The 14,081-nt window shown below is 54.3% G+C and overlaps 1 protein-coding gene across 1 annotated transcript in view; it reads right to left on the reverse strand.

The window, feature by feature from the left end:
* LOC133346752 (multiple epidermal growth factor-like domains protein 11) overlaps nt 1-14,081 on the reverse strand; it is a 104,913-nt gene that overhangs the window by 23,972 nt on the left and 66,860 nt on the right. The window contains 2 exon segments of the mRNA XM_061558603.1: nt 5,053-5,173; nt 5,576-5,750. Coding sequence (XP_061414587.1) covers nt 5,053-5,173; nt 5,576-5,750 — 296 coding nt within the window.

Genomic DNA, 14,081 nt, shown 5'->3' on the forward strand with positions numbered 1-14,081 from the left:
GATTACGAGAAGTTGGAAGCGTACTCTTTGTTTTTTTCGGTAAAGTCACGTAGGTAAAACAATCAATAAAATAAAATAAATGAAAACAACTAAATTAAATCACGACGTTTAGGAGGCAACACACGCTTCCTTCATCAGGTGTAAAAAAGGGCACAGCAAAATAGCAAAATAACAGAGCTACAGTTATTTTGCTGTGCCCTTTTTTATGAAGGAAGCTTGTGTTGCCTCCGAAACGTCGTGATTTAATTTAGTTGTTTTCATTTATTTTATTTTATTGATTGTTTTACCTACGTGACTTTACCGAAAAAAACAAAGAGTATGAATCCTTGCAGTCACGAAAGCTTCAAATCTAGATTAAGTGGGAAGCGGTTGGGCAGTGGTTAGCGCACTGCGCTACAAACCCGGCGACCCAAGTTCCATTCCCACTCACCATCAATAACAGTTGCAGAATTATTGAACTGCTCCCGCATCTCCCATAGATCTACTCAGCCTAAAATGACGACCTGGTGCCATGTGTAAACATCATCGCTGGGAAGTCAAAAGCGGCAGGTTCTCCCAGGTGCTGCTCGCTAACAGCACCTGGCCCAGCAGTCCGTGAAGGCCATACGGGGGGTCTTTGTCTTTGCTGTGTGTCGACAGCGGTTCCGAGTGCGCCTGCACTGAATCGCAACGCTGCTGAGATTGTGCGCTCCCAGAAGGCCACGGGGCCGATGGGGTTGTGTAAAAAAAAGTACTTTTGTCGAGGTAGCGGCTCGCGGGGGAGATGTATTGTCTGCTTATCCGTGTTGATATCTCCCAAAGTTCACCGAATTCGTCGCTAATTAAAGTTGAAACTTTGAACCCGGTAACTTTTTTTATTCCCACAACCGATGTGTCCGCCTCCGTCTGGACCGCCCCTCACCCTAACCCAACCCCGCCTCACTTTCAAAACTCAAACTAAAAAACACTTTTCATGATAACAACAACAACGATAATGACGCGACAAGAACGCTTTCATGGACCTTAATTAAATCCACACACACGCGCACGGCGATAACATCGGCAAAGAGCATGTGTCCAACACTCTCTCCGTGCCAAATCAACGACCCTTCGCACTTCACGATTCGTCAGCGGGCCTCGCCACTTCACCGTTTCGACAAAACACAAAAATCGCCAGCAGCTGGAAGTCGTCTCACGCCGCACAATTAGGCGAATTCCGCGCCGCGCGAGAAACGTAAACAAAGAAGCGTGGTGCTTTTGTTTGCGTCTCCATCTCACAAAGGGGACTTCTGCATCATGAAAACAGAGAACAGGCTGCTCCATCGGACCGGCCTTACACGGGCAGGAGAGCATGCGTCTGTGTGTCTGTGCGGGGAGCACCTGGGTCTGTCCCGTGACCTCCTGCCAGCGGGCGTTCGACGTTTCACGTGGCCTTAACGTGCACATAGCCTGCCACAAGTGCCGTGGTGACGTCACCACCACTTAGTGGCGAAAGACGATTGTTGTTGTTGTTGCGGGGAGCGGTGGCGCAGCGGTTAACGCACTGCGCTACGAACACGGCCACCCGAGTTCAATTTTCGCTCATATCCATCGCCAGTGACAATCTGTCTTAACCGGTCGTGGGCTTCCCCTAGATATACTCAGCCTCAAATTAGTGCCTGATGCAGTGTGTAAACATCAACACTGGCTCTGCCCCCCCCCCCCAATCGTGTCCCGTGCTGGCTTTCATAGGGTGCTCGCGAAACGCACTTGCACCCCAACATTCTGTTCAGCCTACACGGGGGAGCATGGCTGATGTCACGCGAGAACGTCTACACCGGGGCAGACAAAGGGCGGTCCGGATCACGCGCCTGTGGTGGAGGCGGCCACTCCAAGCACCCCCATCCATCACCCGTGCCGCCCGTGGCGGCCTCGATGCCGCCGCTCGCTCGCTCCCTCGTAACGCGTTTTGAGCGCTGGGCGCGCGGTGTCTTCCAGGCTACACGGGAAGGAGAGAGATCTTGGGGAAATGTGCGTTGCGAGCTTGGGGTGGTTTTGTGTTTTAAATAAGGAACAAGACGTTACTGTTCATTGTCGAACCGTTTGCTTATACATCGCTGTTATTATTAGTGTTACTACTACTCCTACTTGAGGAGGTGAGGTCAGGACACGGAGCAAAAGACTTAAAGATGTGGAACCAATTAAGGTGGGACTCTTTCTTGCACTCGGTCAAACCGGCCGGGGGTAAAGGCGGCTGCTGAGCGGGGCGTTTCATTAGAGGAGGAGGAGGCCAGATAAAGAAAACGCGGAACAGAAAGCCAGCCCGGTGGCGGAGGGAGGGGAGAGGGGGAGAGGGGGGGAGGGGAAATAATGCGCGCGTTATTTATTTATTTACGCATTTAATTCACCTGCCCGGTGACCGTGGGCCGGCAGTGCGGAATCAGCGTGCGAGACGGGTGGCGACAGGTCGCGTGCGCTCTCGATAATAAACTGGGGGCCCGGGTCATTACCCCGCGTCGCTCCGCGCCAGCGCCGACCTCGGCGTTATTAAACGGGCGACCTTTTAGCGGCGACGGGAAATCATAATAATAATAATGTATTAGGTTGGCATTACAGGTAGCGCGCGTGGCTTGTGTACTTGTGTCAGCTCGCGGAGGGGTTTTGTTTGTCCGCGTTGGGGACGCGATTACACGCAGCAACAACAATAACAACAACAAAATTCGGGGTAGCGAGTTCGTGGTTTCAGTCCGGTCACCAATGACTTACTTAGAGACCCATACACTCATACAGAAGCCTACCTACATACTCACACAGAGACTCATACACTCATACAGAAGCCTACCTACATACTCACACAGAGACCCACAGACTAATATACAGATCTACATACCCACACAGAGACCCACAGACTAACACAGAGTGAATTGTGAATACTCTAACTTAGTTCATGGTCTCAGCCTGGTTACTCATTGCGCAAAAATCACTATGAGTTTGATTTTGCTCTGAAGTCGTCTGAATTCCAGCTCTGGGAATGTAAACGTCGAGATTGACTGTCACGTGCGCTTCTGTGACAGCACGAGTGTCAGAGTGCTGCCCCCACTGGGTGGATCAGAGGGCACGTGAAGGATCTCAGAGGGAGCTCTGTGATATCCGCTTCTGCGGGCCCTTCTCGACGAGAGAGTTCCACACGGACGCCGATATCGCGCTCGCGATGCAATTGGGGGGGAAATATTTTCTTTGAAAAATGTAGGTGACTTCAGAGGTATAGTCAGTGCATCGTTCCTCTACGCAACGTGTTGGTCGATAATTATAACAACTGCGATGATGACGAAGACAATGATGATGATGGTGATGACGAGAATGGCAACGATGGCAGCGAAGATGAACATCATGATGTCACCGGATGGGAATTTCTCGTCTTATGACATCGGTGATGTGGATGTGACAGCACGATCTGAGCGAAGTGCTGCTGTGATGTGTATACATATGTTTAACAAGTTAAATCCTCTTGCAAAACTTGCGATGGGAAATTGTTAAAGTCGAGTGGCAGACAGGAGGAAGGAGAGGCGACGCGTATTTGGGGGTAAAGAAGCAGACTCAGTGTAATCATCTGTCACTGCAACCCGTGTAGACACTGCTGTGAAACTGTTTAGCGTTTAAATAACGGGGGGGGCGGGGCTGGTCGTGGTGGTGGAGGGTGGTGGTGGTGGGGGTGGTGGTGGTGTGGGTGGTGGTGGTGGTGGTGTGGGTGGTGGTGGTGGGGGTGGTGGTGTTGGTGGGAGTGGTGGTGGTGTGGGTGGTAGTGGTAGTGTGGGTGGTAGTGGTGGTGTGGGTGGTAGTGGTGGTGTGGGTGGTGTGGGTGGTGGTGGTAGTGGGAGTGGTGGTGGGGGTGGTGGGGGGGGGGGTGGCGGTGGAGGCGGTGGTGGGGGGCGGTGGTGGTAATGGTGGTGGGGGTGGTGGTGATGGTGGGGGTGGTGGTGGTGTGGGTGGTGGTGGGGGTGGTGGGGGTGGTGGTGAGGGTGGTGGTGGGGGTGGTGGTGGGGGTGGTTGGGGTTGGGGCTGGTGGTGGTTAGGGGTGGTGGTAGTGGGGGTGGTGGTGAGGGTGGTGGTGGGGGTGGTGGTGGTGGTAGTAGTGGGGCTGGTGGTGGTTAGTGGTGGTGGTGGTGGTGGGGGTGGTGGTGGTTATTCGATTTAACGAACAACGTCATCGGATTAAATGGAGAACTTTGCTCGGTGAAGAGCGATTCAGGGGAAATGAAACAAACTGGGCCGATTTGGGTTCCCGCTCTAAATCGTGATTTTTTCATTCGCTCCATTCTAAAATCACTCCCTGGTTGTTGTTTTGTTTGTGCGTGTGTCTGATTGTTTGCGTGTGTCTGATTGTTTGTGTGTGTGTCTGATTATTTGTGTGTGTGTCTGATAAAGGCTCGCATATTCAGCTTCAGCTGCCTCTAATCACTCATCATCATGTGGATGAATCCTAACGCGTTCGGATGCTGCCAAATTGGGTTATTGTGGCTGAGCCGCGAGTCCCGTTCTGCCGCGAATGATTACGAACAGCGACCGAATGGGGGAGCAAGAAGTGCGAAATGGATGAGGGATGATTGGGAAGGGGCAGGGAAGCTGGGAGGTGGAGTGGGGATTACATGGGCGAGGAGGGGAATCGGCGGGTGGTGAGTGGGGAGCGGAAAAGATTGAATAGGTCCGGATTGGGAGAGAAGTTGACCTGATGGTCGAGTTTCAGGGCAGGTGGGATTAGAGGGGAATGGATGAGGGGACAATGGGAGGAGAGAGGAATAGAAAGGAGTGGAGCGGTGAGCAGGGAGTAGAGGAGATGGCGAGGTGACGGGAGGAGAGTCCAGGAGAAGAGGGGAGACGAGGGGAGGGAAGACGGTGGCGAGCAGCAGTAAGAGCACGGCACAGGAGAGGGAGCAAGATGATGGAGGAGGTGGGATGCGAGGAGAGGGGAGAGCACGCAGAGAAATGAGAGGTCACCGAGACAGGGGAGAGGGGACGCGAGGCAGGAAGGCGAGGGAGTGGGGAGTTGGGGGAGGGGGTGGGTGTGTGGGGGGAGAGGGGAGGGGCTGCCCGTACCCGCCAGGCACGAGCAGCTCCCGTCCAGGGGGCTGCAGCTGGCGCCGTTGAGGCAGGCGCAGGGGGCCGAGCAGTTCGTGCCGAACGTGCCGAGTGGGCACGGCGTGGAGCAGTCGGGGCCCTGCCCACACACGGGGAGGGGGGGGGGGCGAGTGAGACCCCCACCATAAACACGACCAGAAACAACAGCAAACACCGCCACGAAATCCACGACCAAGGTCACCCAAGGCACCATCACCACTGACTAACAACGACCAAGATAACCCTACCATCGACAAGCATTGTTATCACAATGCCTACAGCGATAACCATTACAAGCACCGACACAGCAACCACTCAGACCAACAACAACAACAACCTCCATCACCACCACGATCACGCCAACCAACATTAACCACCGTCAGAACCACGACTATCCTCACCACCACCACCGCAATGACAACCATCATGCACCATCACCACCACCACGCTAACCTACTCAACAATTTGGTGACCCCCTCCCGCCCCCACGAGAGGAACTCACGGCGAGTCCCGGCGGGCAGGAGCAGGCGCCGGTCTCGTGGTGGCAGCGCGCGGCCCCGTGGCACGCGCACGGCTGCGCGCAGCCCTCGCCGAAGAGCGGCGCGGCGCAGGCGGCGTCGCAGCGCGCGCCCCTCCAGCCACGCAGGCACGCGCACTCGCCCGACACGGGGTGGCAACTGGGGGGGGGGGGGGAATCAGCATCGTCATTATCGTCACCGTCGTCATCAAAGACATCATCGTCGTCGTCAACGTCGTCGTCATCATCGTTATAGTCATCATCAGTGTCGTCATCGTCATCATCATCGTCGTCACCGTCGTCATCATCATCGTCATCATCAGTGTCATCGTCATCATCGTCATCACCGTCGTCATCATCATCAGTGTCATCATCATCAGTGTCATCATCATCATCAGTGTCATCATCAGTGTCATCATCATAGTCATCATCATCAGTGTCATCATCATAGTCATCATCATCGTCGTCACCGTCGTCATTATCGGCATAGTTATCATCATCGTCAGGAGTGGTAGATCTTGACCATCATTATTGTGATCATCACTGTCAAGCGAAGTCAACATCAGTTTGTGTAACCAGGGTCGCCGTGGTGGCGAGATGTTAACTACATCGTCTGGTATACAGGAGGCCGTGGGTTCGATCCCGACCGTGGCGCCTTGTTGTATATTTGGAATTTCCATGATCTCGTGGATATTTCTGCTGGTCCTCTGCTTTTTCCTTCCATATTTTGAATCCACGTGCGTTTAGAGTATTTGTCTGCTATACATGTCCTCGTGATAAGCCATTTCATTGGGCTATCATTGGGAGTCAGGTCGCTTCTGCAAAATATATACAGATATAGCTCAGTGGGCATTACCTGGTAAAAAATAAAACATAGTTTAATCGTTTTAGTTTATAGATAACTCAAGAGAAGAGGATAGAATATAATTTGCAAGCGTGACCTAGGTCACTTTTGTGACGAAATTAAATACAATATCACATGCAAAACAGCTGCATTGCACGAGGATTTGAAAATATTGCACAAACATAAATCAACGTGAAGTCACAGCGAAATATTAAATTCCCTGCAGCGCGAATTGGCTCGGGGCAGATTAACCTCCAGATTGAACACAGCACAAATTACGGAACTAAAGCGACAGAAACATTAAACATTCAGCAGATATCGGGGGCGACTACTGTACTAATATTAACAAACAGGGATATGAGTGAAGTGCAATTACAAGTGAAGCTATCATCAATCAGTGTCATGATCTTATATGACTTCATTATCATTGCCATCGCCATGACCATAATCGTTCACGCCATCGCCATCATCGCCGTCATCATCATCATAACCATTGTTATTATAATCAACGTGATTTTCAGAATTGATATCATCATCATTGTCATCATGGTTATCATCATTGTCATGAATGTCATCGTCTTCAACATCACCCGAGTCATTATCATCGTTGTAGTCATGATCACCATCGCATCATAAGCATCAAACGTTGCTTTGTTTGTGACGAATTCATAAAACATGGAGAAAACATCCCCACACCGCGGCGTACCCCTCAACCACCGCTGTTCACGGCGGTGGTGGTGGTGGTGATGGCAATGATGGCAGTGATGGTGGTGGTGATGCTGTAATGGTAGATGGGAGTGTAGGGTGGTGGTTGTTCTGGTGAGATTGATAGTCGTGGTGATTGTCGGTGAGGGTGTGCCGTGCCGGCTTTCATGGGTGCTCGCTCACAGCACTTGCCCCAACAGCCTGGTAAGGCTACACGGGGTATCTTTGTACTTCGGTGGTGGGGTGATAGTGGTGCTGTTTGTGGCGCTAATGACGGTGATGGTTCTGTTGGTGGCCATGGCGGCGAATGTGGTCGTCAGTGGTGATGGTGGCGATGCTAATGATGATTGCGTTCACCACGGCGATGGTCGTGGCGATGGCGGTGATGGCAACCGATGGGCTAGGACTGCGCGGAGGCACAGAGAGGATAATGTGGATGTAGCGCCGGATTACGGGGGATCAGTAGCAATGGTGGAGGGGGGGGGGAGTAGTTTGAGAGGAAATAGTGTAGAGATGATGGGCGACCCTGGCTGGGAGAGGAAGGATCGACAGGGGTTAGGCCACCGTGAGAAGATAATCAGAGGGAGAAGCCACTCTGACAACTGCACGTGTCACGCGACCTTTGCGATATCCCCGCAAAGCCGCCCCCCGCGATGTGCGAGGGAGGTGGGGGGGCAAATACGGATCCAATTTTATTAAAAAAAACATCCGTGCGATGTTCTCCCTTGACAAACTCGCTAAATGGCAAGAGAAGCCAAATCATCGTTCAAGGACTCCCCCGTGCCCAATTGAACAATTGGTAGCGTTGGACCACCTTTTTTTTAAATTGTGCGTGGAAATTCCACGTTCGTGTGACGTGGACGGGCCATCCGTAGGCCATCACGAAGAGGGGCTGTTAAGCTGGTCTGTCACACAGTCGTGCTGCAGACTCACCGGGCTGATGATGACAAAGACGATCACGATGATGAAGAGAATTGAGCTTACCCGATTATGAAGACAAACTGGCTAATATATATACCTACCCAACTCATTCCTATGCTGCTCCCGTTGTCTGGAACTCCCTTCCCCCAGTCATCGGTGCTGTGGAGGCCCTGCCCCGTGTCAAGTCCAGTCTGCCTAGGAGGCGGTCTGCCTCCCTCTCTAGCGTAACTCTAGAGTCACAATTACACGCGATATACATCCACATTGTAGGTGCTCTTGTGCCTAAGCACCCTCGTACCGCCTACCTATGCAGCGCCTACTCGGCAATGAAACACGACGATGAATTGTGCTGACGACGGTGGTTAGCGCTGTGCACTCTGGAGCTGGCAACCCGAGTTCGATTCCCGGCCACGGCTGTCATCAGTGGCGAGTGGTATCTGAAATGCTTCTAGCACCCCCAAACATTCACCAACCCGCACTGACCAGCCTGGGGAAGTATGGTCACACCATTCACCCACGACCGACACGGCGTGCGGATGCTTTCATCCAGCAGTGGATTCACAAAGCACTATCAAGGGTTTCAATGATGACGGCGATGATGGCGATGATGGCGGCGATCGTGGTGGTAAGAAATGACGAGGATGTGAATTCCTGAGCCTCCACAATCTCAAGGATGATACATTCCGGCGAAGACAAATTGTAATTAACAAACCGCCCATCTCATTTCCACCCAAGCGTGAAAATCGGCATCGTCCCCCATCACCCCCGCCCCCTCTCCAACACGCACATCCGCCCCCTCTTTGTCTCTCCCCCCCCCTCCCCCTCCCCGTACATCCACCGCCACCCCCAACTTCGTGCACGCACGGGCTCATGTCTCTCACCCTCTCAACCTTCTGCCCCTCCCCTCCCGCACCCCCCACAACCGACTTTGCCCTTGCCCCCCCACATCCCCATCCCACACTCCCAGGATGGCGGCTCCCATCGCTATCTCTCATTACGCAGCAAAAAATATCAAATCCCACCAATTAATGTGCTAATAGCGAGGCTTATCCACCGGTCTCACTCTCGCCTCCCCCTCGGCTACCCCCCCCCCCCCGTCAAAGCGTGGAGCCGGGGGAGGGTGAAAAGGGGGTGGGGGAGTGTCAGGTGATGAGTCATTCACATTCACGCGCCGCTTCATTCCTTCATCCTTCTCCTCCATCCATCAATTTGTTTCGCTAATTTATTCATCTGCGACTTCGAACCTTCGTTCCTTCATTCGTCCGCTAATGAACGAAGGAATGCGTTCATCATTCGTAAGGCGCCTTTCCGGCTGGCGTTGGCCGAGGCGGTGCAAGGGACGTTGCCACGACAGGTTCCACCTCGTAGAGACGGAGCAAAGAGATCGGTTCGCGAGTGAGAAGATGGAACGTCGCAGCGCTGCACCGTGACGGATGAGGTTGCGTCATCCAGCGGTGGGGAGATCACAGCTGAAGACCACGATTCATAATTTACAGACCTTTGATAATCCCCTGCTGGATGAAGCCCGCCTCCACCACACCATGATGGGGGGGGGGGGTGTTTGACCATACTTCACCACTCTGGTCAGTGCGGGTTGGTGGAGACGCTGCGGGATTGGGAGGCAGGCTGGGTTCAGATATCTCGCGCCACTCATGCGAGCCGTGGCCCGAATGAAGTTCATTCGCTCCAGCAGGCAAGAGACCCGGATGAGTCTCCGCAGCAGGATGGACTTGGGACGGCGGTCTGCTACTAATGCAGGTCACGGGGTTCATGGCGCAGTGCACTAACCACTGCGCCACCACTCCCCCCCCCCCCCCCCCAATATGCTGTAATACGAATGTAAAATTATAGTCCTACTCAGGAATCCCGTCTGTAGACGTGGGGACATTTGTAAAATATTCATTAACCTGGCGCTCTTTTACAAAACGCGACTTTGATCGAAACCTTTATGGATGTTTCCTTCTGCTCAGTGGCAGGATAACCCCCCCCCCCCGCCGCCACTCCGCCACGTGACGGAGCCTAATTAATCCGCTGGCCACGGTGAAATGCCCAGCATCTGCACGGCCACGCGACGACTCGTTCTTATTTAATATTCAGCAGCGCGTCGAGAATTACCTGCCGCCACCGCCTCCAGCCTCGCGAGCCGAGGGGGAGATGAGTAGGAGAAACAAACCCCAAAGCTGACCGTGAGAAAATTACCCAACAATTTGCACAGCTCATGACAGCTGCGGTGGCTTGGTCGTGTTTCCAAACGTGAGCCTCAACTCAAAAATTGCTCTAACCCCACACAGTCTAAAGATTCGAAACCATAGTTCTGACACTAACCATGGAGGTTTCCACCCCACATCCAGCCCTCACACGAACCCCTAAACCCCACTCCCAACCCTCACACGAACCCTTAAACCCCATCTCTAACCCTAACACGGACCCCTAAACCCCATCTCTAGCCCTCACACGAGCCCCTAAACCCCATCTCCAACCCTCACACGAACCCTTAAACCCCATCTCTAACCCTAACACGGACCCCTAAACCCCATCTCTAGCCCTAACACGAACCCATAAACCCCACCCCCAACCCTCACACGAACCCCTAAAACCCATCTCCAACCCTCACACGAACCCCTAAACCCCACCCCCAACCCTCACACGACCCCTAAACCCCACCCAAACCCTCACACGAACCCCTAAACCCCACCTCCAGCCCTAACACGAACCCCTTAACCGCACCTCCAACCCTAACACGAACCCCTAAACCCCGCCCCAACCCTAATACGAACTCCTAAACCCCACCTCCAACCCTAATATGAAATCCTAAACCCCACCTCCAACCCTAACACGAACCCCTAAACCCCACCTCCAGCCCTAATACGAACCCCTAAACCCCACCTCCAGCCCTAACACGGACCCCTAAACCCCACCTCCAACCCTCACACGAACCCCTAAACCCCACCTCCAACCCTCACACGAACCCCTAAACCCCACCCCCAACCCTAACACGAACCCCTAAACCCCACCTCCAACCCTAACACGAACCCCTAAACCCCACCCCCAACCCTAACACGAACCCCTAAACCCCACCTCCAACCCTAACACGAACCCCTAAACCCCACCTCCAACCCTCACACGAACCCCTAAACCCCACCCCCAACCCTAACACGGACCCCTAAACCCCACCTCCAACCCTCACACGAACCCCTAAACCCCACCCCAACCCTAACACGAACCCCTAAACCCCACCTCCAGCCCTAACACGAACCCCTAAACCCCACCCCAACCCTAACACGAACGCCTAAACCCCACCCCCAACCCTAACATGAACCCCTAAACCCCAACCCTCACACGAACCCCTAAACCCCACCTCCAACCCTAACACGAACCCCTAAACCCCACCTCCAACCCTAACACGAACCCCTAAACCCCACCTCCAGCCCAAACACGAACCCCTAAACCCCACCTCCAGCCCTAACACGAACCCCTAAACCCCACCTCCACCCCTAACACGAACTCCTAAACCGCACCTCCAACCCTAACACGAACCCCTAAACCCCACCTCCAGCCCTAACACGAACCCCTAAACCCCACCTCCAGCCCTAACACGAACCCCTAAACCCCACCTCCAGCCCTAACACGAACCCCTAAACCCCACCTCCAGCGCTAACACGAACCCCTAAACCCCACCTCCAACCCTAACACGAACCCCTAAACCCCACCCCAACCCTAACACGAACCCCTAAACCCCACCTCCAGCCCTAACACGAACCCCTAAACCCCACCTCCAGCCCTAACACGAACCCCTAAACCCCACCTCCAACCCTAACACGAACCCCTAAACCCCACCTCCACCCCTAACACGAACCCCTAAACCCCACCCCAACCCCAACACGAACCCCTAAACCCCACCCCCAACCCTAACACGAACCCCTAAACCCCACCCCAACCCTAACACGAATTTCTAAACCCCACCCCCAACCCTAACACGAACCCATAAACCCCACCCCCAACCCTAACACGAACCCCTAAACCCCACCCCAACCCTAACACGAACCCCTAACCCCACCCCAACCCTAACACGAACCCCTAAACCCCCCCCCAACCCTCACACGAACCCCTAAACCCCACCTCCAGCCCTAACACGAACCCCTAAACCCCACCTCCAACCCTAACACGAACCCCTAAACCCCACCTCCAGCCCTAACACGAACCCCTAAACCCCACCTCCAGCCCTAACACGAACCCCTAAACCCCACCTCCACCCCTAACACGAACCCCTAAACCCCACCTCCACCCCTAACACGAACCCCTAAACCCCACCTCCACCCCTAACACGAACCCCTAAACCCCACCTCCAACCCTAACACGAACCCCTAAACCCCACCTCCAACCCTCACACGAACCCCTAAACCCCACCCCCAACCCTAACACGGACCCCTAAACCCCACCTCCAACCCTAACACGAACTCCTAAACCCCACCTCCAACCCTCACACGAACCCCTAAACCCCACCCCAACCCTAACACGAACCCCTAAACCCCACCTCCAACCCTCACACGAACCCCTAAACCCCACCTCCAGCCCTAACACGAACGCCTAAACCCCACCCCAACCCTAACACGAACCCCTAAACCCCACCTCCAACCCTCACACGAACCCCTAAACCCCACCTCCAGCCCTAACACGAACCCCTAAACCCCACCCCAACCCTAACACGAACGCCTAAACCCCACCCCCAACCCTAACATGAACCCCTAAACCCCAACCCTCACACGAACCCCTAAACCCCACCTCCAACCCTAACACGAACCCCTAAACCCCACCTCCAACCCTAACACGAACCCCTAAACCCCACCTCCAGCCCAAACACGAACCCCTAAACCCCACCTCCAGCCCTAACACGAACCCCTAAACCCCACCTCCACCCCTAACACGAACTCCTAAACCGCACCTCCAACCCTAACACGAACCCCTAAACCCCACCTCCAGCCCTAACACGAACCCCTAAACCCCACCTCCAGCCCTAACACGAACCCCTAAACCCCACCTCCAGCCCTAACACGAACCCCTAAACCCCACCTCCAGCGCTAACACGAACCCCTAAACCCCACCTCCAACCCTAACACGAACCCCTAAACCCCACCCCAAACCTAACACGAATTCCTAAACCCCACCTCCAACCCTAACACGAACCCCTAAACCCCACCCCAACCCTAACACGAACCCCTAAACCCCACCTCCAGCCCTAACACGAACCCCTAAACCCCACCTCCAGCCCTAACACGAACCCCTAAACCCCACCTCCAACCCTAACACGAACCCCTAAACCCCACCTCCACCCCTAACACGAACCCCTAAACCCCACCCCAACCCTAACACGAACCCCTAAACCCCACCCCCAACCCTAACACGAACCCCTAAACCCCACCCCAACCCTAACACGAATTTCTAAACCCCACCCCCAACCCTAACACGAACCCATAAACCCCACCCCAACCCTAACACGAACCCCTAAACCCCACCCCAACCCTAACACGAACCCCTAAACCCCACCTCCAGCCCTAACACGAACCCCTAAACCCCACCTCCAGCCCTAACACGAACCCCTAAACCCCACCTCCACCCCTAACACGAACCCCTAAACCCCACCTCCACCCCTAACACGAACCCCTAAACCCCACCCCCAACCCTAACACGAACCCCTAAACCCCACCCCAACCCTAACACGAATTTCTAAACCCCACCCCCAACCCTAACACGAACCCATAAACCCCACCTCCAACCCTAACACGAACCCCTAAACCCCACCCCAACCCTAACACGAACCCATAAACCCCACCCCCAACCCTCACACGAACCCCTAAACCCCACCCCCAACCCTCACACGAACCCCTAAACCCCACCTCCAACCCTAACACGAACCCCTAAACCCCATCTCTAGCCCTAACACGAACCCCTAAACTCCACCTCTAGCCCTAACACGAACCCCTAAACACCACCTCCAACACTAACACGAACCCCTAAACCCCA

The sequence above is a fragment of the Lethenteron reissneri genome, chromosome 24 (assembly GCF_015708825.2).
Source record: "Lethenteron reissneri isolate LAM-NWPU_2019-01 chromosome 24, ASM1570882v1, whole genome shotgun sequence".
Lineage (NCBI taxonomy): Eukaryota > Metazoa > Chordata > Hyperoartia > Petromyzontiformes > Petromyzontidae > Lethenteron > Lethenteron reissneri.